Raw genomic sequence first — 26,944 nt, 5'->3', positions numbered from 1 at the left:
GCCCTGCATTACCCTGTCTGGCAAAGTCCCTTTCAGGTGCAGGCCCAGGCCTCTGCCACAGCTCACACCCGGCCCGGGTGTCCTGGGGTTGCAGGCTGCTGGTGTAAGATGTAGTGGGGAACCCTTCTAGGTGACGGTGGCAGACCCCGAGGCTGCTTGGGGGAGCCCGGTGGAGCTCCCGCCTCTCCCAGTGGCCTGAGGTGGCAGGAGTTGTGGCCACCCCACCCCCACTCTGCAGAGTAAACATTCCCAGAACCTCCCACAGGCACAAACACTTGCTCCAAGCTGGCAGCTGGACCAGGCCCCGCCCACCAAGCTGTTTTCTTCTGAGAGCCTTCCTGAGCACTGCTATTTTTGGCCCTCGTGACAGTAACTGATTGTGGGTGGAAATGTATAAAAGCAACTGCCAGGTCCCGGGATTCGTCAGACAGCTCAGGGAGGAGTCCGCCCTGGGCCCCAGCACATCTGACAGAGGTTACATCCTCGCCCTCCTCCCAGAAATCCGACGTCAGACCCAGCGCTCCAGCTCCCGGACCCTATCCCTCTCCTCTGAGTTTCCTGGGACTTCCTTGCTCATCCAGCTTCCCGGCTACCCCCAGACCTCCTCCGCTACAGGTAAGAGAACTTTGAGGGCAGTTCTCAACGTTGGATGTGCACAGCCTCACTGCAGGTTAGAGACCAGAATACAGCTAAAAGCTACAGAGGGCTTTATATTTATAAAGGGTTTTCACATGAGGTATCATTCCATATGTTTCTACGAGCACCCCCGAGAGGTGGGGATTTATAACCTCATTTTATGGACGAGTAAGCAGAGGCTTGGAGACGGAACTTTGCCAAAGGACCCCAGGTCAGGAAGTGCAGAGCTTGGTTTTAAAGGCAGATTTCCTCTGACTCCTGTCCCTTAGGCTGGGTTCTCTTATTTGAACAGGGTCTTAAACTTGAACAGTAATGATTGAGCCTTAAGTAATGTTGGCAGGAAGGAAGAGCCCAGGAGTTCGAGACTGGTCTTGGATCTGTAGACTTTAAACCGCTCTCAGGCATATGTTTCCCCCAGACAGCTCAGATAGGGGAGGGGACACAGGAGGGGAGTCAGGATGGTACGGCTGTCCCTCACCCCTGGTTCCCTGTCAATCAACAGGTTGCTGCTTCCCCGTTGCCGGCAGCCATGAGGTCCCGGCTTTTGCTTTCTGTGGCCCACCTGCCCACGATTCGGGAGACCTCGGAAGAGATGCTGCCCGGGGGGCCTGGAGAGGAGCCCCCTGCCTCCCCCAGCCTGGACGACTACGTGAGGTCCATCTGTCAGCTAGCCCAGCCCACCTCGGTGCTGGATGAGGCCGCAGCCAGGGTCCGACCCAGCAGACCCCACCGGCCAGCCCGTTCCTGTGACAAGAGCCGCCCCACTGGGTCCCTACGGGACATCACCACCCGTTTCAGCGGCCAGCAGCCCGCACTGCCCGGGGCTAGCCCTGCTGACCCCCTGGACTGGCTCTTTGGGGAGTCTCAGGAAAAGCGGCCAAGTAGGAGGGACCTGCCAAGGAGAACGGGACCCTCGGCTGACCCCTGGGCTTCATGCAGACAGATGGACAGTGGCAAGGCCCAGGGGGCCCCCCGCGGAAGGCTCTGTGATGCCAGGGCACCAGGGCACTCTCTGGGGAGACCATCGAGGAACTGGCGTCAGTGTTCCCAGGCATCCGGGCAATGTGGCCAGGATGCAGCCTCCCCCAGCAGCCCTCGTCCCAGCAGCGTCCTCAGAACTCTCTACTTGCACCTCCCGGTGATCCATGAACTGTGACCCCTCCCCAGTAAAGGCTTCTGTAAATCGCACCCAGGCCTGTGTCAGCTCCCCACCCTCCCGTCGAGGTGGGCACTGCTCCTGGCGGGGCTCTGGGAGAGAACTGCCTCTCTGCAAGGGCTGTTATTTGGCAATTCGTAGGGAGACCCCTACTCTGAGTGATGTCGTTATCTCATATGATGTGGTGTTAATTAGCTACTCATCCCATCTGCGCTGTCCCTGACCAGCTGACCACCTTGGGCGAGTAATTTAATGTCTCTGTTCCTAGGTTTTCTCATGGGTAAAACGGGGATAATGAATGGGACCTGCCTCCTAGGCTGTGCCGACGAGTAAATGGGCTAAAACCCACACACATCGTGGGGCGCTTGTTGGGAGCCCAGACATAGAGTAGTGATTGTCTGCGTGGTTGTGTCACAGGCGGGGAAACGAGGTAAGCATGGGGAGAGGCGAATCGAAGGTCTCAGCCCCCAGGATCAGAGCAAAGCCCTGGGCGCCCCCAAGTCAACCTCTTGGCCTCACTCCCATGAGCCCCTGAGAAAACCTGGGGTCTCAGCAAAATTCCTCTGCCATCTTTTGGGGGGCCTGTCACTGGGGCAACCTTGGGCACCTCCATGGCTCCGGCTCACAAGTTCTGTTGCATCATTGGGAGAGTTCCCCATGCTGGAGGCCGAGACAGACCCTGCACCAGCTCAGCCTGCAAGGTACCACACAGCGGACCCGTCCTCACCCATCCCCCTCCGCACCTGCCTCCACCCTCTCAGCCATGGGGCAAAGTGCAGGCTGTGGTCCAGGGGCCCTGCTCTTGGGCAAGTTTGGGTGCTAGGGCCTCACTCCATATGTTCATGGGTCCTCCAGAGCCCTGGATCCCCACATCCTGACAAACCCCGGTTCCCAGAGGCATCTGGCAAGCAGGGAGTTGTGGAGTAGGGAGGGGGTGGGTTTCCTTCCTCAGAGAGGCAGGTGAGGCAGGTGAGACATCAGAGAATTGAGTCAGACCTGAGACCTGTCACTCTGTTCTCCTGGGCCAAGTCTTTCTCTCTTTCTGTGTTTCTCTCCTTTTCTCCTTTCCTTCTTTCCTTTCCTTCCTTCCTTCCCTTTCCTTCCTTCCTTCCTCCCTCCCTCCCTCTCTCTCTCTCTCTCTCTCTCTCTTTCTTTCTATTTAAAATATTCTAAAAACTGCTTTGGACTTTTGCAGTGTTTACTTGTCCTCTTTTATGTGTGCTTTGTGAGGAGGCAGAATGTAAACTGTACATTGAAAAGACAAGGTTTCAGACAAGCAATGTACTCAGCTTCCTGATCTGTAAAATGGGGACACCAACGCTTGTTTTTCGTACTCTACAGTGGTTGGGGAAACTGGACAGATGAACTTGGAGATGGAGTTAAAAGCACTGTACACAAATTTGCCAGCTGTCACAAACTGCTGTACCTTTCTGGTCAGCTCAAACCTGTGGGGTCCTGACCTTCTCCAGCAAATACGTGTGGGGCAGGCTTTGGCCAGAATATCCTTAGGAGGTGGTGAGGAGGGCTGACCTACTGAGCTGGCACCCGGCTGGTGACTGGAAGGGCCAGGCTTACTGGGCCAGCCTCACAGAGAAACAGTGCAAAACTACGATGACGTTGGCCAAGCTCAGAAATCACACACTTGCATTTGGGGATCCCTGGGCTCTGGGTTCCTCTGCTAATATCCCTCCTGTGAAAGAAGCTAATAGCACTTTCAGAAGGTATCCTAAAAAAGAGAGAGAATGAAGGGCTGGGGGAGGGGCTTCTGGCAGTGTCCCAGGCTCCCGAGGACAGAACAGCCTAGCAGAAAGTCCTCGTGGCGGGGCCCTGTGGAGCAGTCTCGTTCTCCTCCCACCCACCACTGAGTATGAGAAGAGACACAAGTGCCCCTCCTGCCTGGAACGGCAGCTGGAAAGCACGCTGCAACTTCCAGGGAACACACCCCAGCACTCACCCGTGGGCCAGTGGTCTGTCAGCCCCGTCACTCCTGCCTTCAGGCCTTACAAGAAGGGTGGTCATTACACTAGGGGAGGGGATCCTGACTTTCCGGCCCCGAGGAGAGACAGAGACCCCGGCAGAGGGAAGCTCCGCTCCTTACACTGTGCCTGGGGCTGAGGTCCAGGACTGAGGTCCAGGTGTAGTGTGTGTTTGGGCCACCAGGGGGAGCCTTGAGCCCGCTGAGAACTGAGTGCAGGGCAGGGTGGGAGGTTGGCCTCGGGAGGGGCCACACATCACACACCAGGGTCCTACTGCCTCTTGCTCACACAATTAGGCAACAGTGATATATTTACCACCCCCCACCCCAACGCATCTCTACATGTCCATTATTCTCTCCAGTCGCCAAACCAGCCTGGTTAAAATGCTTTGCTATCTTCAAAAGGCATGGCTTGCTCCCAGTCGCTCACACTTTTCATTGTAAAACAAGCAAAATTATCTCAAAGGCCAGGTTTACAATGAAGGATACTGGTGCTTTGGCCTCCCGAGCCAGGAATCCCTGGCATCTAGCCCTTTAGAGGCTGAGGGAAAGTTCACAGGGAAACGCTTTCCCTGGGACACATGTCCTCTCTGTTCTGTGGACCCCAGAGGAGACAGTGGAGGAGAAGGGGCCCAAACTGCGGCAGACTGACTGCTGACGGCCGTCCATGACAACGGGGCGGTGTTGGGGGGTTACTTGCAGGGCCCTGTGTGGCTCTGGGAGGGCGCACCCAGTGCCGAGCCCCCTGTGCTTAGCTTGGGGATCATTAGGGATCGAGGGTGACAGACAGCCCTCTGTGTCCCTGAGGCCTGTTGAGTCACCATAGCCAAGACCTCCAAAGCTTAATGGTGGCCGCGGTATCGCTGTATTTGTCACACGTCTCTGCCTGGGCCTTGGAGCCACGCTAGTGTCTTTCACTTCCGGCAGTGCCATCTTGGAGCAGAGACCTTAAAAAGTCTCAGTTTCTGTTTGGAAAATGGTTGCTCCTCCATCAAAAAGCTCTTGTATTACAATAAATAAAAAGAGGCACAGCTCCTCCTGTGTGCCCAGCCCTCAGGGCCTGCAGTGCCCCAGGAGAGGCGAGTCTGGGGCTGCCCTGCCGCAAGTGCCCAGAACTGTGAGTCTCCCAGGCCCAGGGAGCCCCAGGTCAGCAATCGGGGGAACTGCAGAGGCCCGGACGCTGGGTGGCGGGTGGGTCACCCAGAGACGTGGGGCCCCAGGAACCAGTCATACATTTTGGCCTGAGAGTTCCCTGACTCCCAAGCTGGTGGCCTGTCTCTGTGGCAGTGGTCACCTCCCAAAGACACACAGTCCCTCAGGCTGGCACACTTTGGCTGTTCAAGCTGCAGAAGTTTCTTGAAAAGTGCTTTTGGGCTCCAAGAAGATCAAGTCAGACCTTCACACCTCCTCTAGGGATGGGAACATGAATATCCCTGCCTGTGGGATGTCAGCCTCCTCCCACTGGGGGCTGCTGGGAACACTCCTCTGGGCTGCACGGTCCTCCCCTCTTCCGTGTGGACTGTCCCATCGCACAAACAGGTTTGGGGCTTCCCGGTGCCTCTCCCCACATGGCTGTTCCTACAGAGGGGATTGTTTTGGGGAATCCCAAGTGCCAAGTTCAAGCTCTTAGACTCGCAGTTCTCAAACTTGGCCTTCAACAGAATCCCCTGGAAGGCTTGTTCAAACACAGCTGGGAGAATGAAGAGTTTCTGATTCAACAGGCCTGGGGGAAGGAACGTGATAAGACTCGCAGTTCTAACCAGTTCCCAGGTGACGCTGAAGCTGCTGGTGTGGGGACCACAGGTTGAGAACCACCAAGGCCTTACATCAATCCCTGAATGGCCCAGACCTGAGGAGCAGGGTCCACCCAGAAGACCCCACCCCATGTCTCCAGCTCAGGATGGGAAGTGAGCCAAGCTCCTCACTTAGCAGCACAGATCAAAACTGCCCAGCTCACTGGAGCTCAGGCCTCATCCCCGCTGCCCCAGGCTTGCACCTGCTGGTTAGTTATCCAACACCTATGCATGGGCATTGTGCCCAGCCCTGGGGATGTGGAACCCGGAGGGCACTCAGGCCTGGCTCCAGGGGCTTATCACTCATGTAAGAAGAGAGACAGCGAAGTCAGAGACAGTAGGATAGCAGGATGAGAGTCCTGCTGGCAGCAGTAAGAAGCTGGGACAGGGCGGGCGGGTGAGACAGGCATCAGAGAGGCTGCCCTGCAGAGAGAAGTACGTTGTCAGGGATAGTCCCATGGCCCCATGCAGGGTGGGCGGGTCAAGGGCAGGCAGAGGTGAGGTCTGTGCCATTCCAGGATGTCACAGGCAGCCCAGCACTGCCTGGGCCAGGAGCTAGCAGACCCCCTCCTACCCAGGCTCTCGAGCTGCGTGGCACTGGCCTGGCTGACGGAGGTCGTCTGGTGGGTGGATTCCCATCGGCTCTCCTTCCTGTCGCTGACTGGTGACCCCTCTGCTGCCCAGAGCTGCCTAGACAGGGCTAACCCTCCGGTCTGCTAATGCCACAAGGACGGGTGGCTGTTTGAGGAACTAAAGGAAGCGAGATCAGTGAGCGGAGTGGTCTCTGCCTGCGGGAGGCCTCTGCGGGTTGCCAGTGCTTGAAATGCCCATTTCCACATTCAACAGCAGAAGGGGAACTCAGAGGCCGCTGGCCCTGGCCAGACCCTGATGGGCTGGAGAGAGTCCAAGAGCCAACCTGATTGCAACCATGGAAATCCCCCAAATAAAACCTGACCATGAATAAGAACTCCCCATTTGGCTTTCCAAATGCCCGACCAGGGTTCCCATGGGAAAGGTCTGCAGGTTCTGGATGGTGGCAAGACCATGCCTCCACGTGCTCTGTCTGGGCTCCGAGCTTGGGTCCTCTCGGCCACTCCCTAGGGTCCAGCTGGTGCCCATGGGCTGTGTTTGGCTTACAGACAGGTTACATTTAGCCCACCTGATATTTGGAGGCTTGGGAAATTCCACATCAAACACTAGATATCTAGCTTCTTTAGAAAAACCAGAAAGGGTCTGGGTGTACTGAGCCCAGATTCCTGCAAAGCTGCCCTGGGTTTGATCGGACAGGCAGCAGTGGGCTGCAGAAGGGACCTGGGCTCTCTGATGACCTCCACTCCCCACGCCCACCCTGCTGCTTCTGTTTGGCACCGCCTGGCCCCAGGAGAATCTTTCGGGGAGCCCTCCTCTATCGCAATGTTTTCCTCTTGGTTGACAATCACAGAGGCTCTGCTTTCGCTCCTAGATTGCCCTGTGAGCTTGTGCTGAATTCCTTATTTGTTCCGTGGGATGAGCAGAAGGACTGGGCTGTGCAGCCTCAAAGATTCAAACTTCAGTGTCCTGGCCTTCACCTGGACAAAGTCTCAGGTGGAAGGGGAAGGCCCACAAGGTGATTTCCACCTGCTCTGCACAGGGATGGTCCAACCCTCAGCACCTCTTGCAGGAACCTTAAAGGAGATACCCTGGCGGCTGGTAACCTGACTTTAAAATTCATTATCCAAACTGGGACACTTCTGAGAGTGAAGGGGATAGTCTTACGAATTACCCTTGATTAATGGGTGTAACACAGGAGTCTTTTCAGCAAGCCAGGATAAATGGTGACCCTAAGAAAAAGAAGAGAAATAGGCCTTACTTCTCGGTGTCTCAGCTGAAAGCTTCTGCCCTCGTGGTAGCAGTTGTAGGTTTTCAGCAGGCTTAACAGCTCCGACCTAAAAAGGTAGAGACACATACAGGCTTTTGGAATGTGGGGGCTTTTGGCTAAGGCGTTTGGCCTTGCTGGCCTCAGTTTCCTCATTCGTAAAGTGGGTATAATGGAGATGTCCTTCCAGCCACGTATAAGCCATTGAGGGACTAGACTTTGCCATCGGGCACCCGCCCTTTAGGCTTCCAGAGGGTTTTGCTTATCAGTGCCTCTGGAAGGCGTAGGGGTGGGGCTGGGAAGGAAGTGAAATTCACAGAGGGGCCCCCATCATTGTACATCTAGGGTGTTTGCACACTTTCACAATTACAGATAAGACTTCCCGACAATCTCCCTGTACTTTACTTCTGAGTCACTGCCTTGGGCTTGGATAATTGGCACTTTAAAGACTTTTGCTTTTTTCCCCATATTACTTCATACAAGGGTCTGGGGTGACTGCTGGTGGGAGGTGGGTGCCACCAGAGGTACCAGAGGTACCAGAGGTGCCTGCCTCTTCCCCATCCTGACTTTCTGGAGGTGTGATCAAGGGATGAGGGTGACAGCCCTGAGAGTAAGATCCTGAGGGCCCTGGGGAGGACACTCTGCCCAAACGCTTTCTCTCAGAATAAAGGGAAAGCCACCGTGTGTGCCTTGGCTGAGGTGTGGCAGAGAGAAGATGAGGACAGTTCCCTGCATGCAAGCTGGGCTCTGCAGGGCAGTGCGGTCCCACAGACATGAAATGCAAGCTACACATGTCATTTCAAATGTTCTAGTAGCCACATGACAAAGGAAAATGACAGGAGAAATTAGTTTTAATAACACATTTTACTGCACCCAGTATATCTAAAATATTATCATGTCAACATGTAACCTATGTGAAAGTTATTAATGAGGTCTTGTTCATTATTTCATTTTGTAAGAAATGTTTACACTTGGAGCATCTTTTATATTCACCACACGTCTCTAGGCACAAGTCACGTGCCCGGCAGCCACACGTGGCTGGTGGCTCCCCTACTAGACAGAGAGGCTCTAGAAACTCCTCAGGCAGTGCTCTGACCCACATTCAGCAACCCAGGGACTGGGTGAGCAAAACGCGCTCTGGTGCTCTGGTGTGCGGCCCTGTGTGACGTGGGATGATGGTAACTGACGAGGGAAGTGATTTTACAACTTAATGGCATTAACAATGCAGGAGTCAACATTGCACGTTTACTGTGCTTATAGGTGTGAGTATAAAATTGTTAGGACACAGATACATTAAATTAATCACATTATGGTTATTATTATGGCTTTTTATCAAAACTGTTCTTATTATCAAATCTAAATAAGGAAAATGATGGCGTGGGCAGTATTGTCTGTTTTCTCAGGGTCTCTGCTGGGAGGACCCCGGGGGCAGGACCTCAGCCAAGCCCAGTCCCGTTCAAGCAGGCTTGGCTTGTCTTCATGTTGGCAGACACGGGCTGCCCAGAGCCAGAAAATATTTGGACTCAGGACTCGAAAAGCAAGATAAAACGAAAAACATACTTTTCTTTAGTTCAGAAATGAATTTGGGAAAGGATCCCAAACAGTTTTTTATGATGAGACAGGGAGTAAATAAAAAAAAAATAGACAAGAGTTAAAAATCATTATGTCAATAAAGTATACTTTTTTTTTATTAAAAACTCCAAACCAGTTTTGAGGGTTTTTTACCCTCTCTGAACCGTTTAATGAAATAAGAGCGTGTTAATATTGCTCTAGTTTTTTGTTTTATTTTATTTTTTGGTGGTGGGGTAATTAGGTTTGTTTGTTTGTTTGTTTATTTTTAATAGAGCTACTGGGGATTGAACCCAGGACCTCATGCATGCTAAGCATGCACTCTACCACTAAGCTATACCCACCTCCCTTAGTTTTTAAATAAATTAAATGCCATCTCTGCAGAGTCCCAGAAGGCACTGTCACACTTTTCTGCTTCTGTGGACTCAAGGAGGCAGGGGTCAAACTCATAGCTTGATCCTTGATCTCCAAAGAGAAAGGCTTCAGAAAGAAGAGCCCATCACTGTCCCTGGGGCAGGCATAGGCACACCATCATATCCATCAAAAGTGCCCACAATCCCTCCACCCAAAGGCTGCCCAGGGCGGGGAAATGGCCACAGGAGACGTCAGGCATGGAGCGCCCCACTCTGTGCACAATCGCTTACTTCAGGATGAACTTGCTGTCGCTGACGGGCACGTGAGAACTGGGTGGACAGTCTTCCTTCATCTTGTCCTATTGTCTGCAGATTCGGAAGTTACCTGCCCGGAACACAAGGAAGGGCCCACAGACAGGTAAGCCGGGAGGAGAGATGGCCAGTGCCTCGTCCAGAGCTTTGGTGTAGAGGCTGGAGTCCCTGCCTCACCTCCCACCTCCCCTGCCTTCTCACTCATAGCCTCTTCCATCCCCTACCTCACTCCCTACCCTACCCACCCCCCCCCCACAGGGTGGCTGAGACTGAAGGGTCAGTCCCAGAGGACTTACTGGGACCTGGGACCCCACGCCCACACGTGTCAGCCTGGCAGGGCCAGGCCAGAGCTGCCCTATCAGTGTCCCTCCCGAAACCTCTTCGTAATCCCTAGGAGTCCGACCAGTCTCCTCCGGGTTTCAGACTCTGTGCTCTTTCCTTGCTAGGACACCGTGAACGATGGTTTCTGCCTCAATCGCTCTCCCGAATCTCCAAATCGCCCCGGGACTTTCTCCTCCATTCCTACTGAGCCTGAGGAGATCGCCCCGTCACTGCCTTTGGAGCCAGCATCCCTGGGCCAGCTCCCCTAGGGACAGGCTAATCGGCACCACATTCACTACGTGCTGGAGACTATGAGTTATCTTACTTATTCCTGACAGCACCATTACGAAGTAAGTACCGTCCTATTCCCGTTTCACAGATGAGAAAACAAGGACAGAAGTTAGATGCTTTGCCCGAGATGCCCAGTGGAAAAATGGCAAACTCACTGTTTGAACACAAGCATCTAGGCCCTAGATTTAGGTCTTTTGACCCCTTCTCTATACTGATCTTGGACAGTGACTTAAACCCCCGGGCTGTTCATGGTCTCACCTGTACAATGGAGTAACCTCTACCCTATGGTGTAGTTAGTGGATTTACACGTGCAGTGGTCTCTATCTCTTCTCATTCACAACGTGGAAAGATCTGGGGAGCTTCTTCAGCCCTCCTGAATTCTTTCATGAAAGCTAAATCTGCAGAGCTTTCTCTATCCTGTTGGCATCTTACATACAGATTTCTACCCCTCTCTCTCTCCGCATTGTCCTGGCCAAGTACTCTCTTGTCAAGGTCCCCGGGCATCGGGCACTGAGTCACAGCTTCACACACACACACACACACACACACACACACTCTAACCTTGACCCTGCCTCTACTCCTTCCTCCCAAGTTGCAGCCAAGAACTGGAGGGGCTCCATTGCACTGGGAGGTGGCACGGACATGGCGCGTGGTGTGTCTTTCACACCATGGCGCTGGGCTCCTTCACATAGCCCCAACATCTGTTCACACAGTCATGTGTACCTACCTTGTGTGTGTGCCAGTGCTACTGTGGGGGGAGTTGGGGTCAGGTCCAAGTGCTATCATATCAGTGGCGCCTGTCACCCCAGAGTGGAGCCTGTCACCGCAGAGCGCCTGTCCCCTTGGGCACTGACTCCCACCAGCCCTGCACGCTCTTTCTCTGCTTGCTTGATACCACCCACAGACAAGAGCCTGCCTTCTGCATTGACATCGGCCCTGAATGAGTGTTTGACTCCGGAGGCAGGGGATACACGGTTGGCATGGAGAGGGGGAATGATTTGAGGGAGGTGGGCTTCCCAGTGACATCAGGGTCATCCCATAAATTACTTCCCTTATGCCTTGGTCTCCAGTGAGGCAAACTGGCCTGCAGAGAGGATGGGCCCCCGGGGGTGGCCAGCAGCCAGGCCCTCTCCACAGGGCACAGGGTTCTGGCACCTTGGGGGCCTGGACCTGGGGACCTCCAGCTGCATTCTTCTGAGCCTATTTCAAAATAGGGTTTCAGTTCCTTAGCACCTCAGCTCTCCTATGGAAAAAGCTATCTGCCCGCCTCTCTCTCTGGGCAGTTCCTCCAATGCTTCCGCTGCAGAAGCTGGCTTCAGCCCAGGGCAAGGCTAGGTTTCTCCATCCACCCTGTTTCTGTGGGTCCGTGACAACCATGTCTTGCTTTACACAAGCTCATTAGAGGAAGGGCTAGATTTACCCCGAAATAACAGGAGGTGGTTTTTTCTCTGGCCTTCCTCTGTCGCCACCAGCTCCCGCTTCGGGCTCTGAGCTGCTCCAGCCTTTCTGAGCTGCTCCCAGTTCCCCTAATGGCTTCTGTGCTTTTGCCTGCCTTTCGGCTTTCACAGCCATTCTCTGCTAAGAACATGGCCTCCTCCCCATCCTATACCCTTATGTCAGCATCTCCAGGAAGCCCTCCGCCAGGCAGCAGCCCCTCCTGCAGCATCAGCAGCACCTGCCCCAGGCTCTCCAGTGCAGGGCCTGCCTCTTTGGATGCTCCCAGGAGAAGAGAAGCGTGGTGTGGCAGGGCTGCTGCCTTTCTGCCTCACCACTTGCTTCTAGCATGGGGTGTGAGCCCAGCACCCTGCCGGAGGCCCATACATGGCTGTTAAATTATTGGATGGATACAAGAAGCCTCATGGCACCCCCCAAAGCCAGCTTTCTCAGACTTGTGCACAGACAGCTGGAATAAATCATGTAAGAGTCTCCAGGGGCCAGGGAAGTGACCAGGCTGAAGGACACCAGGCAGTGGAATCTGTGGGGAACTGGGGACACAGTCCTCCTCCAGAAGGGAAGCTCTTCTCATGTTTCATGAGAAGCCAGAAATCTGGATTTTTATAGGCTATGTTTCACTGGTTAAAGTTGGGGGACTGTGGTGGAGACAGTTACTACCCCTGGAATGACCACAGGGCAGCTCACCTCCCCCAGACCTCTGCAGCTCTGGGCCGTGTGACTAGCTCCGCTGACAGCAGTGTTGTGTGTCACTCCCAGGCCAGCGCACTTGAGTCAATGCGTGACTCTGAAGCAATCTTGTTCCCATCCGTGGTGACCCAGAAAGCCCCATGTCCTAATTAGGACAGATTCTTGATGGCCAGCCAGGGCCCCCAAGTGTCTCTGTGGACTGAAACCCCCTGCCAATCCACAGCAGATGTGGACTGGGAAAGAGAAATGAACCCCGTCGTGTTTCAGGGATTTGTTACTGCAGCATAACCTAGACTATCCTGACTAATGCAATAAATAATTCAATTAAAATGAACACATATACATATATACACATAAAACTGCTGATTCATGACATGACTCAGTTTTCAGTACTTTCATTCTCCCACAGCATGTGGGGACTTTGCCCACTTTGCTCTATTTAGTAGGGACATTTACAAGTGGAATTCTCTATAATCAAGCAGGGATTAGTTATTAACAGAAGATGCTTCCTAAAGTGCTCTGGGCTGTCTGGGAGATGCTCAAGACCTGAGGAGCTTTAGCTGCATGCTTTTTCCTCTCTGAGACTTGATTTCCCCATCTGTGAAATGAAAATATTGTTCTCCAAGGGGTTAGAAATTTTCTCAGCTGTAGAACTCTTGGTTCAACTGGGATTTTTATGCAAATCAGATGAAAGGGAGCTGCTCTGGTTAAAGGTGAGGGGGGTGGCGGCGGGGAACCCCATCCACTGCTTTGCCTAGGGCTCTGGATAATACTGTTTGCAAAGCACTGTGCTGAGTAACACAGCTGAGGAGTGCCTTACCCTCGAGAGACTGCTTATTTAAAGGACATGACCAACGTGCTGAGTGTCTCTAGCTGGAGTTGAGTGACATTAGCTGCTCAGAGGAGGAAATCAGGAGCAAAGTGGAGCAGGGTCCTGGATTGCAGATAGCAAAGTGAAAAGAGAAAGGGGAAGGCAGCTGGTATGGTATACAGCTTATGGGGCAGAGAAAGAGACTGGGGTACACTATCCCAGGGAAGGAATGAAGGAAGTGAGCAAGGCTGGGGAAGGCAACAAAGGGCCCACAAATGGGGGCTCTTCCAACTTGCAGAGCTGGCTGTAAGCCTTGTGGGGTAGGAACCTCTGCCCCATAGAAAAACAATCTCTTCTTTGAGAGAACCACATACTTCTGTGTCCTCTGACATGCATCATAGGTGTGGCCCAAAGCAAGTCACATGGTCACTGGTTCTTCCATGTCCCATCCCCTCATCCCAAGTAGGCAACACCTTCATCTCCTGGCTTTTCCAGACCTGAGTTCTGGGGTAGCTCACAGAATTGCACTCCAAACGCCAACACTGCCTTTGTGTGCCCTTTACCAGACTGAAGGTCGAAGGGGTTTTCATTCATTTTGATATCCGCAGTGTCTGGTCCAATTCTAGAGAGAGCTGCACGTGTACCTAAGAGGCATCGTCGAGGTAACTTGAATGAGAGAGCTCGGTGGGGCGGGGAGAGTGAGCACACCTGCTCCAGGAAGAAAGCCAACGGAGATTGCTCTCCATTTGGAACATGTTCCAGAAACTGCCCCTTAAACACTGACTCTCCTTGTACACTGGGCATTCATCCTTAGTGAATCTCCAACAGAGTGTGTTTCTACCTTTATAAAAAGCACAGTCTTCTCTGTAAATAAAACCCTAGGAGAAGCTTAATCTGCACATGAATTTAAGCAAGGCTGCTTTGGTTGAAGCAGGGATCAGGAGAGGATGGGAGGGCCTGGCCTGCCATCCTGGCATCTGCAAAGCCCAGAGTGACAGATGCAGCGGGGCAGGCCAAGCCCTGTGGCTCTTCGAAGTCCAGCCCTCTTTGTCCTGCCTGCTCCCCTCCCCCCAGGCCTCAGGGCACACAGCTCAGGCCTCCACACTGACTTCCCTGACTGGAGGAGGCTCTGTCCCTAACCAGAGGTCCCGAGTGGCAGCCAGGGCTCTCTGTCCCCCTGAGGAGGGGCCCCAGGGCGGCATGCCAGCCACAGTCACCTGTCCCCAGCGAACAGGCAGTGAACTGTTTTGCTTTCCACTTCAGTGGCTGCTCTGCCAACCGTGAGGGGGTGCTGCTGGGGACAGTGGGCCCCGCTGTCTGCCCTCGCTATTGTCCCTGGCCTTAGGTCTGGGACAAAGGACACTGAAGCCTTTACAACTGCCTGGCTTGGCCCATCTTCCCCCTTTTGTGGCTGTGGAGCCGGGGATCACAGGAGAAGGCAGCTCTGTGGCTCCTCAGGCCATGACTACAGCCCGATGCCTAGTGGCCAGCGGCAAAAGCAGGGAAGGAAGGCTACGGAGGTGGCATTTTCATGAAGCTCAATCAACTGCACTTGAAAGCCTTTTATTTCAAGACGATGTGCTGCCTACATTCCAGTCCCTCAATGTCCTCACTGGGCAAAATGGAAAAGGTATCGGAATCCCAATTAAAACGTTCTGAGGATGTCTGTGTAATCTGAGCACTTGGTAAACCTCTGTTCTCACATCTTAAAAAATTCAGACTCGGATGCTCTTATTTCAGCATGATTAAAGTCAAATCTGTAAAGAAAGTGACATGAGGGAGAAAAAAAAAGGGGGACAGAGTATGTGGGGCACAGCTGGGAGCCTCCCAGCCCAGGCTGCTCAGACTAGAAGGAGGTAGGAGGTTGGGAGGGAGAGGGCAGGTGCTGGCCGCACTACCAGGCGTTCCCAGGAAGCCTGAGGCCTCTGCTCTGCAGCCCTTGGCTACAACTTTTAAATGCCAGCCTTGGCCAGGCCAGCAGGAAGGCGGGGAAAACAATGAACCTTTAAGTGGGCCCTCCCTAGCACCTGTTCACCAGCAAATGGCAGAAGCGTGGCTGGGGAGGAAGGTGCAGTGCCTGCTGGTACCAGCTGCCTGTGCGAGGGGGTCTGGCCAGACATAGGCCAACCCTCGGCAACACATTTTTGCTGAGGAAGCCAGCTGTTGGGATGTGCATGGCAGGCAGTGACCCAGCAGCTGTGGCTCCCACCTCTGCCACCCCCCCTCCCTCCTCCACCATCACGCACTCTGGCTTGGCCACACCTCCCTTCTCCAGCCTTGGAGGCTCAGGGCTCCTGGCTACGCGCTTGCTTGGGAGCCCAGGGAAGACACTATGCACAGTCCATTGGGAGGGAGAGCCACTAGGCACCTCCAGCCACCGCTTTCCCTTGGGTCCACCTCCTGGCTGTATACTGTATCCTCCCCCCACCCCTCCCCCGAGGTCCTGCGCTTCCACCAACTCCTCTCCCTGAGCCCCCTCCAGCAACCAGGCCTCTCTGACAACGCTGCTCTTCCTCTGAAGAGCCTGCCTTCTGCACCCATGCAGGCTGGCTTTCCTCCCAAACTTCCTGACAGCCTCCACCTAGAAGCCCTCTTGCACTCAGACCCCTGCAGCCAGATCTCAGTTTCCGCCCTTGCTTCAGGGCAAGGGCAACCTGAGGCAAGAAAGTGTTTCCAATTCTCTGGCTTCTCCCTGACCCCGCCCTGACACACACTCCCTGGCCCTGTGGGCCTCTCCCTACCCAGATGGGCTCCCCTCTTGCCATGGAGGAAGGGATCTGTGGAAAGAGGAATACTCCCACGCTTTTTGGGCCAAACAGGGATTCAGAATGAAGACCGGCCAATATCCTGATTGCCTGGGGCCAGAGGTGCAGGCCCTCTGCATGCTAGGGGTCAGCTGTCCCAGGGCTGCACTGGGTGCTCTGCACAGCTGTCCCCCATCTCATACCCCCAAGCCAGTGCTCCCCGCTGCACCAGCGGGAGCTGGTTTCCTGTGAGACACAGTTCGGTTCAGAATCTTCTTGGCCATGGAGCCCTTTGGAGTCTCTTGAAAGCTTAACACACTTTCCCCAGAAAAATGCCTGTGTGTGCACACAGGCACACGCTGAATTTGCACACCATTGCGGTAGGGTCAGGAAGCCCCTGTTCTTGTGCCCTGGATCCACAGATCCCAGGTAAAGGGCTTCTGCTGAAACTCATCACAGCAAGAGAGAAGAGGCAAAGGGGCACCCTAGAGAGAAGTCTGGGTGTGAGTTCTGCCAGGGTATCAACTTGGCCTGCGACTTCAGCCTGCTGCGCCATTTCTTGGGTCTCAGTTTAGCCAGGATTGTACTGGCAGTTGGTTTAGGGTATCTTTGGGTCTCTTCCAGCTCTGTGGCTATGGGGCTGTATGACCCCTCATTATCACCCCACAAGGTCAGGCCAGGCAAAGGGAGGGTGTTCCAAATCTCTCTCAGCAGTGCATCCTGGGGAAGGAGGTCAGCCAGCCAGAAAAGGAGACTGAGCAAACTGCAAGTTCCCCTTTAACAAGAGTGAAAAAACTCCAGAAGCTTTGGGAAGTGTAGCCACTTCCTATTTGATCTTTAATTTACTGTAAAACAATCCGAAATCATTTTTTCCAGTGTACTCTGTCATAGGATCACCATCAGCCTTGGCAAGGATCTGGGTTTAAAGCTCTGCTCTGTGATTCTTTACCTGTGTGACCTTAGGCAAGTCCCTTGCCCTCTCTGAACCTCAGACTCCTCATTAGTTGAATCATTGACTTCTGTAAAGGTGAAGGAGGAAACAGGCAAGAAGAACCTTATTTGGGGTTCCCCTATAATGAATAGAAATTCCCAGGAGAGGTCACAATGGGAGTCAGGGGCTCCAGAGAGACAGTGAGGATGTTGGGATGGGAACGTGGGACTCAGAGAGGTTGACAGACCTCAGCAGGAGTGTCTGTGAGCCATGGCACCTGGCTGAGTTCACTCTCAAAACCAGGGCCCAGGCCAGAGTACTTTCTGGTCGACCATATGGTTGGGGTCTCCCCTTTAAGACTTTCCATTTACAGGATCTGAACTGTAACACACGCTGGAGTTCTGTTCATGCTCTATCATCACAGGTCATTTTCCAACTGACTCTGACCCAGGGGCACCCGGGACCTTCACTCTGTTCTCCACCTCCAGGCCACCTGCTGGAATCTCCTGGTGGAGATGGGGCCCCACCTCCCCGCTCTCACAATGACACTTTAATTTCTCTTTCATTGCAAAGTCTTGAACCACCTGCACTACACACAGACGGAATCATGACAAAAACTGATGAAAATGTACTGACGGTATCGAAACACACCCCAAGACAACTTCCAGCCAGAAATTTTTTAACCTGAGTTAAAGGCATTCATCTTTTCTCTCCTTCCTCCTCCTCCCCTCTCCCTCCCCAGCCTCTCCCTCCTCAGCCCCTCCTTCCTCCCTCCCTTCCCCCAGCCCCTCTGGCCTGCTGGCAGCGGTTAAGGAATTACTCAGGGGAGCAGAAGGCAGGCAGATCGTGTTTTCTTCCTTGTGGTTATTGTTTACTCATGGCTTCTGGCAACAAATCTAGATTGTGCTATGAGCAGTTAAACTACAGAGAAGCTAGTCAGGGTTTTTTCTGCAAGTGCGAGTGTATGGCTTTGGAATCCCACCAGCTTGGGCTCAAATTCCAGAATCCCAGCCCTCACCTGTTGTGACTCTATTTAATTCCTCTGTGCAGTGGGGTTACTAAAGCTCTCTTTATGGTGTTTGAAGAAAACAGTGGCACTGGCCTGGCACTGATCCTGATGTGAGAGAAGGCCCTCCCTCCCCCAGGGCTGTGCCTGACTGATAAAACAAAGGCATCTCTCCAGAGTGGGAAGAAGGACTAAGAGTCAGGAGCCCGAGGGCGAGGGAGAGCAGGGTGGCAGGCAGGGTGAGCGCTGAAGTCAGTGGGCGAAACGAATGAGAGCTGCCACAACAAAACCTGGGTTAAAATCCTGACTCCACCACTGACTCATCTGGGTAAAACTGGACAATTCCATAACCCTTTAAGCCTCAGTTTTCTCGTCTGAAAATGGGAATAATGAAAGTATCAAGGCTGTGAGAAGTAGGTGGCATATTGTGCTAAGGCTCTTAACACAGGTCTGGCAACAAGGTGAATCCTCTATAAACAATTGTGAGGCCCTGCTATTATTTCGGTGTTGGTCTTCCATTCATGAAATCTGAGAATTGTGTCAGAGGCGCTACGAGCCTCTCCCCGTAATTCTAAGATCCATGCTTCTATGATACTGGTTAAGAAGAGAGACAAGGTGGGCAAAGATGTGGCCTGTGGCCCTGCACACCTGCCATGCTCAGACTGTAGCTTCCAAAGTGCCATCTCCTTGGAAGAGGTACCTGGCGCAGTGCCCACTCTCAGCATTGGGCCCAAGGCACAGAATGCGCCAGGCTGGCAGAGGGAGGAGACTTTGCACGCGGCAGCCAAGGGGCAGCGGTGCCCAGACTCCAGAGCCCCTGGCTGGGGAAGGTCCTCAGCCTGGGGGTGATGGGAGAGGGTCTGTGCTCCGTAGACGCCCCGAACTCTCCCGCCGGTGCATCACTCACCGTCCACTCATCGCGCTGTCCAGAAGCTGCTGACGGTGCTGTGCCCTCGCTGTCACCCGAGATGCCGCCGCAGCGCCTACTGCCCGTGTCCTCCTGGACTCGGCGCGCCGGGCCCGCCCCTCCCCGCCCCTCGACCCACGCCGGCCAATCGTGGCGCCCCGTCCCTCCCTTTCCGCCCCGCCCCTCCTCTCCTCTTCCCGCCCCTCGCCCCACGCCGGCCAATGGAGTCACGTCACCTTGTTCGGCCAGCTCAGCCCAGGGCGCACGAGGGAGGGTTGGCTCCCTGCGGTGCCTAAGGGGCCGCGGGGAAGGTTTGGGGCGCTGGCTTTGCGAGGTGTCCCCGGACAACCCCGAGAGCGCCCGGAAGCGCGCACAATTAATTCTGTCTGGAGAGTCTGGGATGCGGGCTAAGGTCAGGGACCTTGGGAGTACATACCGTTAGTTTCCAACAAAGGTCGCTGTGCGGGCCCCGCAATTACTAGTGTGCGTGTTAGGAGGTAGGATTATCAAGAGAGCCCCGAGCGATGTTAGTTATTGCTCGAGGGCCACCTGTGCGCAGTCCGGCTGTTTGCTTGGCGTGGCTTCTCAGAGCTCCACTGCATTTAAGAAATCAGATCCTCCGATGATTAAGAGGAGATAAACTTCTCTCCCAGTCATCGCCTCAGCAGAAGGATTTGCCTCCGCGGAGGCAGAGAGGACAGAAGACCACAGGCCTTCTGGGAAACTAGGAATAGTTCAGTGACTCGGATGTGAGGTAGCAAGGAAGGGGAAGGGATTGAGGGAAACATTTGCAAATTCTGTTTTTTTTTTTTTATCACTGTTTCCAGTCCTGACCTCGGGACTGCGCCTCCTGTCCCCCCAAGATAAATCATTTCACTTTCATTCAGTCTGTGTTTCCTAATCTTTTTAGTCATGGCCTTCTAGAAAAATGGAGGGGACCATATAGACAAAAATCACTCGGACTGGGATTTGAGTCTATGGGCCCCTGAACCCCAGTTGAGGGAGGCTGTGCTAACCATTGTTAGGGCTGCTGGATTAAGGGTAAAGAGATCAGCTTCTGCCATCTACTTCCTGCCTTGAATTTGCCATGTTGCCATCACAGCGGGCCTCAGTTTCCCCACCTGTAAAAAGGAGGGAGCTAAAGATGAGTAGGCTGGGGATCTTCCAGCTCTGACTTTTGCAAGAATTCATGAAGAATGGCCCATCCTCTGCCAGCTCAGTGCATCCCCGTGGTCAGGGACCTCCACTACTGCACAGCCCAAGGGCCTGATCATCAAAGCTGAGGGCAATATTTGGGTGCTTCCAAAAGATTTAAAATTAAACAGAGCCCTCAACCACTGAGCATTCATTCAACCCAATAGGATGAGTGCACATCGCTCTGGGGTAACATACAATTTCCCGGGGGCCTTCCCTGACTTGAGACTGCTAATGTAGCTGATGCTATGTCTCCAGGGCCATGACTAGCCTGGAACGATGACTGACTTTGATGAAGCAACCTGATGGGTCCTGCACTCCCACTGTGTGTCAGGCACTCTGCTAGGTGCTTTCCATCAGGGGTCTCATACAAGCCCCTCAATATTCCTGGGGAGTGGGTGTTACTACCTGCATTTTACATCAGACACAAGTGTCCATCGTCAGGGTCCTCAGTTCCTGCAGAAGAAGGATCACTTTTCCCTTGACTATTCGATGGAACTGTATTTGGCCTTAGGATGACTTATGGTGAGTGTCGTGTATACTGTTAGTTGCCAATCCAGTACACATTCCTTTCTTTGGAAAAAAGAAGGAGAGGAAGGAAGGAAAGGGAAAGAAAGGAAGGTTGAGAGAGAGACAAAGAGAGAGGAAGCGAGCAAGAACAAGCAACTTATCTGGAGCAGCAACGTGCCAGCCACTAGTGATGGGTCATGACAACTTGTATTTTTCATACTGTACTCACAGCCCAGCAGTGTGTCATGAAATTAAATTTGACTAGCATTTTAAAAACTAGAAAATAGCAGTGTATAGCACACATAGTAAATGTAAGTTGTGTCTCATGAAACGTGTATGCATTGCTCTAGTTATGTGTATTAGGCTGTGATATAAAGTGTGTTTCTCACTGTGGGCCACAGTCAAAGAAGTTTGAAAGCCATTAAGTCAGTCTTGACAATCTTTTTCATGGATTCCTCAGCTTCCTTTGAAGCTAGGATTGGTCATATGACATACTTCTGGGCCAAGAGATAGGGAAAAGTGTGCTGGAGGAGGGGAGTTGAAGGGAGGGTAGAGACAGCTTTTGCTTTCCTTTTAGGAGGAACAGATGGATACCCCTTTTCACTGCTTTTCTGTCTCAATTGTGGATATAATGTGTAATGCCTGGAGCATTGGCAGCCATTTTGAGATTATGATACATGTCCACATACTAAAGCTGGTGGAGCCCAAAAACAAAAGAAGTGTGGATCTTCATTAACATTATGGAGCTGCTGCACAATGCCTTCACCACCTACTCTAGACTTCCTGCCATGGAGGAAAATAAACCTCTGTTTGTTTAAGCAGAGGTTGATAAATCTTTTCTATAAAGGGCCAGAGAGTAAGTATTTTAGACTTTGTGGGCTAAATGGTCAGTATTGCAACTACTGAGCTCTGCTATTGTAGTTTGACAGCATCCATAGACAATACATAAATCACCGGGCATGGCTGAGGTTCCAATAAAACTATTTACAAAACAGGCAGCAGGCCACATGTGATCCACGGGCTGTAGTGTGCTAACTCTTTCCATAGATGATCTTGCCTCTATTATTACCTCTCTGACCTCATCTCCTCCTACTTTCCCTCCTTCTCTCTGTTCTGGTCGCACTCTTCTTCCTATTTACCAGCCCACTCCCACCTCAGGGCCTTTGTACATGCTCTTCCCTCAGCCTGGAAGGCTCTTCCCCTAAATGTCTACAGGACCCACTTGTTCACCTCCTTTAGGGTTTACACACAAATTACTTTTTCTCTGAGGTCTTCCCTGGCCCACCATCTAAAATGCCCCTCCCTGGCGCACACATACTACTCTCTAGCATGCTGTGTATTTCACTCCTTCAGCATGATCTCCTTGAGGGAGGGAGATGGTTTCTCTTCCCTTAGACATTGACTCTGCCTGGAATGTCAAGGTGTTTAATCAAAATTTAGTATATGATTGATTATTTTTTCCTTTCTTCCAGATTCACGTAATTACTCTGTCCAAGTGGACAAAATGAATAAAGTGGCAGAATCTAGGTTTGTCCCCCCAGTGGCCCTGGCAGTCATGTTTGTGTCACCAGCAGATGAGGGTAAAGCAGCATCTGCCTCAATTGGAAGATCAGGCCTCAGGGGAACTGGGGCCACCCAGAAGTTTCTGCAAGTCTTTTTCCTCCAGACCTTTGGGAGTCCATTAAGGGAACAGGGCATTATCCTTGGTCCATCTCCCTTATTACAGCATTCCTGCATCAGAAAGTCTTTAGAACAGTCGTTATTTTGTGAACAGTCCACAATGACTTGTATGATCCATAAAAAGTCAATTGGAAGCACTCACGAGCCAAAGTTTTTAGCCAAGAAAGAGCAACAGAGAATAAATCTACATTTGATTTGTTAGCTTGGAAACGTAAAGAAGCCTGAATCTGATAAAACACGTGTGACTTCTTGCATCAGTTAAGGCTGCCCCGGGGTGCTCTGCTCAGATTTTCCTTGAAGCTTCTCGGCACCAGGGCACCGTTCCCAGAAGAGTGAGAAATTACCTCCTTCCCCCGATGCTTCAAGAGGCAAGTCGTAAAAATGCCTGGGTGTCATCGCCTGCAGTTGAGATGTAACTGAGATTTCTCCGAGTCTTGAAAAATAGGTTTACATATTTTAACACCAATAATATTAATAATGAAGATCATTTTCGAGGCCATTCCCTTCAAAGAGTAAATGAGAATTTGAATTAAAATGACTGGTTAATTACCTAAGGCCTCTAATGGGTGACTTTGTATGATTTTTTTTCCCCTTTACTCTCACTGACATAAGATTCTGAACAAGTGAGTTTTTAAAGCAATTTTTCAAAAAGTCTGCAGATTCCAAGTGTATATTCTTTAGATAACAATTAGATGATTGCGCTCCATTGAGAGCTGTAAGATTCAGTTTAAAGCAAGCAGCTTTTCTTTGCCTTTAATGGGCTCTACTTTATTAAGCCCACCAGCAGGAAGGGGGCACTTACAGAATGCTTCTTACACCATTCACTTTGGTGGAATCCTTGAGTAGTGAGGTCATCCCATTGCATAGTCTTAACAGGCAGCAGTGTTTGCCATCAGTTTTCAGATGATTTCTCAAATAATCTGCATACCATCTACCCTTCCTTCCTATGTGACATGGTTTTCATTAACTCTGTTTGTTAGCATGTAAATAATGGCTTCGGGTTAATAATACTTGGAACTCTGCAACCCATTTCAGAGGCAGGCTGAAAATGAGAATTTATTCTCTAAATGGACATAAATTTCAATGATAAATATCACATTAAGTGCCTTCTTGTTAAACCTGCGCATGAGCACGCATGCACGCACACTTAATGTATCACTTTTCTTTCAGGTTGTGCTTTGGATAAGTTTTTGTAGCCCAAGCTGTAGAGCTAAAAAGTGCTTAGACACAGTGTTTCCTAGGAGAGAGAGAGCTTGCTTTAAAAGGGGACGTAGCTAAAGATTGCTGCTGAAACTTCCTTTTGGGGAAAAATAACTGCTTAGCTCAAGCTCTCTGTCCACTTGGTGCTGAGAAAAGGATGTCCCCAGATCTGCTCCAAAAAAAAAAAAAATCTGAGGACAGGGATGGCATGAACAGCTATAGGCAGAGTATAAACAAGCCAGATTTGTTGATGAGTCAAAGATCTTTCTCTTCACTCCCTCCCTCCTGTCCTTCTGATGCTGAACACATATACTTTTTTTTTTTTGGTTCGTCTAACAGTACAAATCAGACAGCTAAGGAGGGGACATGCCTTCACTTCCTTGGATTTTCCCTGCCTTCCCAAGCCTCCCCAGACCTGTCATCTCCCCACCCACATCTCATACTTCCTTTCACCTTCTATGTGGCTGTGTTCCTGGAGGATGCTGACAGTGTGGGGCTGCTGGGAAATTGATTATCATGAAAGGATATTGTAATGGCTGTGAGTTGATAACTTCTTAAAAACAAGACGAAAATAACTCTGGCAATGCAAGACTCCTGAGCAAACTACATTTTCATTGTAGCTATAATTTTAATAATATAAAATGACTTTATGTTGTTCAGTATTTGGATTCATTTAACAAATAGCAAGACACAGACAAGACACAGAGTCTGGTGTGGACTGGGAGCCAGAATTTCTATGAATAGCAAGATACTGACTGATAGTCAAGCCTGAGAACTCCTAAGTGATTAGGACATTCCCTCAAGCCAGGATATTGAGCAGCCAAAGGAAGTGGAGACCTTCCAGATGGAAAATAAAGGAATCTTGAGAGAGCACAGAGCATTAGACAAACAAGGGCCATTTGTCCAGCTCCTGGGTTGTGAATTTCAAAACAGATCATCCTCAGACACTTTGGGGAGACTCATAAGCTAGAGAATGTGGCTTGCCTCCTGGAGGGAAGAGCAACCTCCTGTACTTCTTCTAAGCACGCAGCTTCCCAGGAAATGTTGAACATCCTCAACGGGAAGGGGCAATCTGGCCAGATTTTAAAAGATAGTTTAAAAAGATGGCTCAGCTGAGTTGACTTTACCTCTGAATCTACCATCAAAGCCACTTCTGGTTAGCCCCTGGTGTGACAGAAGCTGCCCATCCCCAAGTTCCCTTCCCAAACTTCGTAACTATAAACTGAGGACCTGGGTGTTTAAGAAAGGATAGCACTCACCTTCTTAAATTTTGTGCCCACTTGGGAATCGTTCCTGGCCCTTTCACTTTGAAAACTCTCATTGTAACAATAAGATGTTGATCTTACAACTGAGACAGAATTAGAAAGCTCAGTGTAATAGGGTTTTCGAGAGCAACATGTTTATATCCTACTGAGACAGAGATGAGAGATTGATTGATTGGTTGATTGATTTTAAGGAATTGGCTCATGTGACTGTGGAGGCTGACATATCCAAAATCTTTTGGGCAAGCCAGTACGCTGGGGATTCAGGTAAGAGTTGATGTAACAGCCTTGAGTCTGAAATCTGTAGGCCTGAAGGCTGGAAACTCAGGGTTTCTATGTTACAACCCTGAGGCAGAATTACTTCTTCCTTGGGAAACCTCAGTCTTTGCTCTGAAGGTCTCCAAATGATTGGATGAAACCTACCCACCTCATGGAGGGTGGTTTGCTTTACTCAAATATACTGATTTAAATGTTAATCACATCTTTAAAAAAAAATCTTCACAGCAACATTTAGACTTGTGTTTGAACAGCTGGGCACCATGACTTAGCTAAGTGGACACCTAAAGTTAACCATCATGACCAGTGAGTTTGACCTACAGTTTGTACCCCATCATGTCCCTCTCTGGTGTGGCCTGATACTCAGCATTTCAAGACACTTCAGGGTGTGACAGTGCCTTCTTTCCCAAGGATTTCATGTTTTAGTGTACCTGTATAATCTGTGGAAATTTTGGAGGAACTTTTGTACCTCTGTTGGCCTACTGAGTTTAAATTAGCAGTTGGCCAGATAGTACACATTTTTTTAAATTGAAGTATAGTCAGTTACAATGTGTCAATTTCTGGTGTACAGCATAATGTTCCAGTCATACATATATATACATATATTCATTTTCATTAAAGATTATTACAAGATATTGAACATAGTTCCCTGTGCTATACAGAGGGAATCTGTTTTTTATCTATTTTTATATAAAGTGGTTAACATTTGCAAATCTCAAACTCCCAAATTTATCCCTTCCCTCCCTCTTTCCCCTGGTAACCATAAGACTGTTTACTATGTCTGCGAGTCTGTTTCTGTTTTGTGGATGAATTCATTAGTGTCCTCCTTTTTCTTTTCATTTTTTTAAATCCTACATAGGAGTGATATCATATGGTATTTTTCGTTCTCTTTCTGGCTTACTTCCCTTAGAATGATAGTCTCCAGGTCCATTCATATTTTGTTACTTGTAGACTATACCATATCAATACTCAAGCCAAAGCAGTCATAGACAATCTGTATACAAATGGCATGTCTGTGTTCCAATAAAACTTTCTTTACAAAAACAAGCAGAGGGTCTGATTTGGTCCAGGGGTAAAGAAAGAATCTGAGTTGATATTGGACCTTTTCCTTAAGGCAAAATCTGGTAAAGAGGGTGGGTAAATTACACTGTAGGATGGCATGATTTCAGCTGTGAGGAATAAAAAATCAAAACATAGGAAGGTTGGCAGGGGAGGGTATGACTTAGTGGTAGAGTGTGCACTTAGCATGTATGAGGTCCTGGGTCCAGTCCCTGGTACCACCCTTAAAATAAGGAAATAAATGAATAAACCTAATTACCTCCCCCATCAACTAAGAAAAGCCAAATATAAAAAAATAAAAAATACATAATAATAATTTTTTAAAAACATAAGAAGTTTATTATCTCACAGAGCTCAAAAGTCCCCGGAATGAGTAGTTCCACAGGTGGTTAAGTCAGTGTCTTACACATTTTCAAGGACCAGGTTCTTTCCATCTCTGCACTCTGTTATCTTCAGCACAGTGGCTTGGTTCCCCCTCACATCTTCAGATGGTTCCTAAATTTCTCAGCAGACACGGCCACATTCAGTGGAAGAAGAGGAAGGGTGCACTCCAGTGAGGCTCATTTTAACACAAGGAAACCTTTTCAAGCAGGTGCCGGACCATCTCCCCTTACTTCTCATTGTCCAGAAGTATCATATGGGTGAGCCACAGAGGATGCACCCACTGTGACCGGCTGGGTGAAGCACATGACCTGCCGAGGGCGGGGAAGGTAAATCTGCTGTGAAAATTCAGGCTCTACCAGCAAGCGAGGGATCAACTGTGCCCCTGGGAAGAAGCTGGGGAATCCCTGCCCGAACTGCATAGTCCCAGCAGTTGGGGTGGGAGGGGGGCCCACTCCAGGGGGCAAAGTCACCACCTTGTGATGAATGAGCTGGGTCTGAAGGAGAAGAAGCGGGGAACAGGTAGAGAGAAGTTCAGGAGAGCAGTGTCCTCTGTTGAGTACAGTGTGTGCAGGGTGGA

General features: G+C 51.0%; 2 protein-coding genes across 3 annotated transcripts in view; one reads left to right on the top strand and one right to left on the bottom strand.

Moving 5' to 3' along the window:
- The window catches only part of RASSF4 (Ras association domain family member 4), a 33,345-nt gene extending 14,417 nt beyond the window's left edge, over positions 1–18,928 (bottom strand). For both annotated transcript variants that reach the window (XM_006217638.4, XM_015250686.3), the window contains exons 1-3: positions 18,803–18,928; positions 9,629–9,722; positions 7,410–7,485 (exon numbers count right to left, since the gene is read on the bottom strand). In XM_006217638.4, coding sequence (XP_006217700.1) covers positions 7,410–7,485; positions 9,629–9,690 — 138 coding nt within the window. In that variant the 5' untranslated portion in view covers positions 9,691–9,722; positions 18,803–18,928. The remainder of the gene's footprint in view (positions 1–7,409; positions 7,486–9,628; positions 9,723–18,802) is intronic.
- On the top strand, positions 87–3,068 carry DEPP1 (DEPP autophagy regulator 1). Its single transcript, XM_006217637.4, has 2 exons — positions 87–615; positions 1,139–3,068. Exon 2 carries the CDS (start codon positions 1,166–1,168, stop codon positions 1,790–1,792), a length of 627 nt encoding a protein of 208 aa, XP_006217699.1. The 5' UTR covers positions 87–615; positions 1,139–1,165; the 3' UTR covers positions 1,793–3,068.
- Positions 18,929–26,944: the final 8,016 nt, after the last annotated feature.

This window comes from Vicugna pacos, chromosome 11 (assembly GCF_048564905.1).
Source record: "Vicugna pacos chromosome 11, VicPac4, whole genome shotgun sequence".
Lineage (NCBI taxonomy): Eukaryota > Metazoa > Chordata > Mammalia > Artiodactyla > Camelidae > Vicugna > Vicugna pacos.
This window is presented reverse-complemented; position numbering and strand designations above follow the sequence as displayed.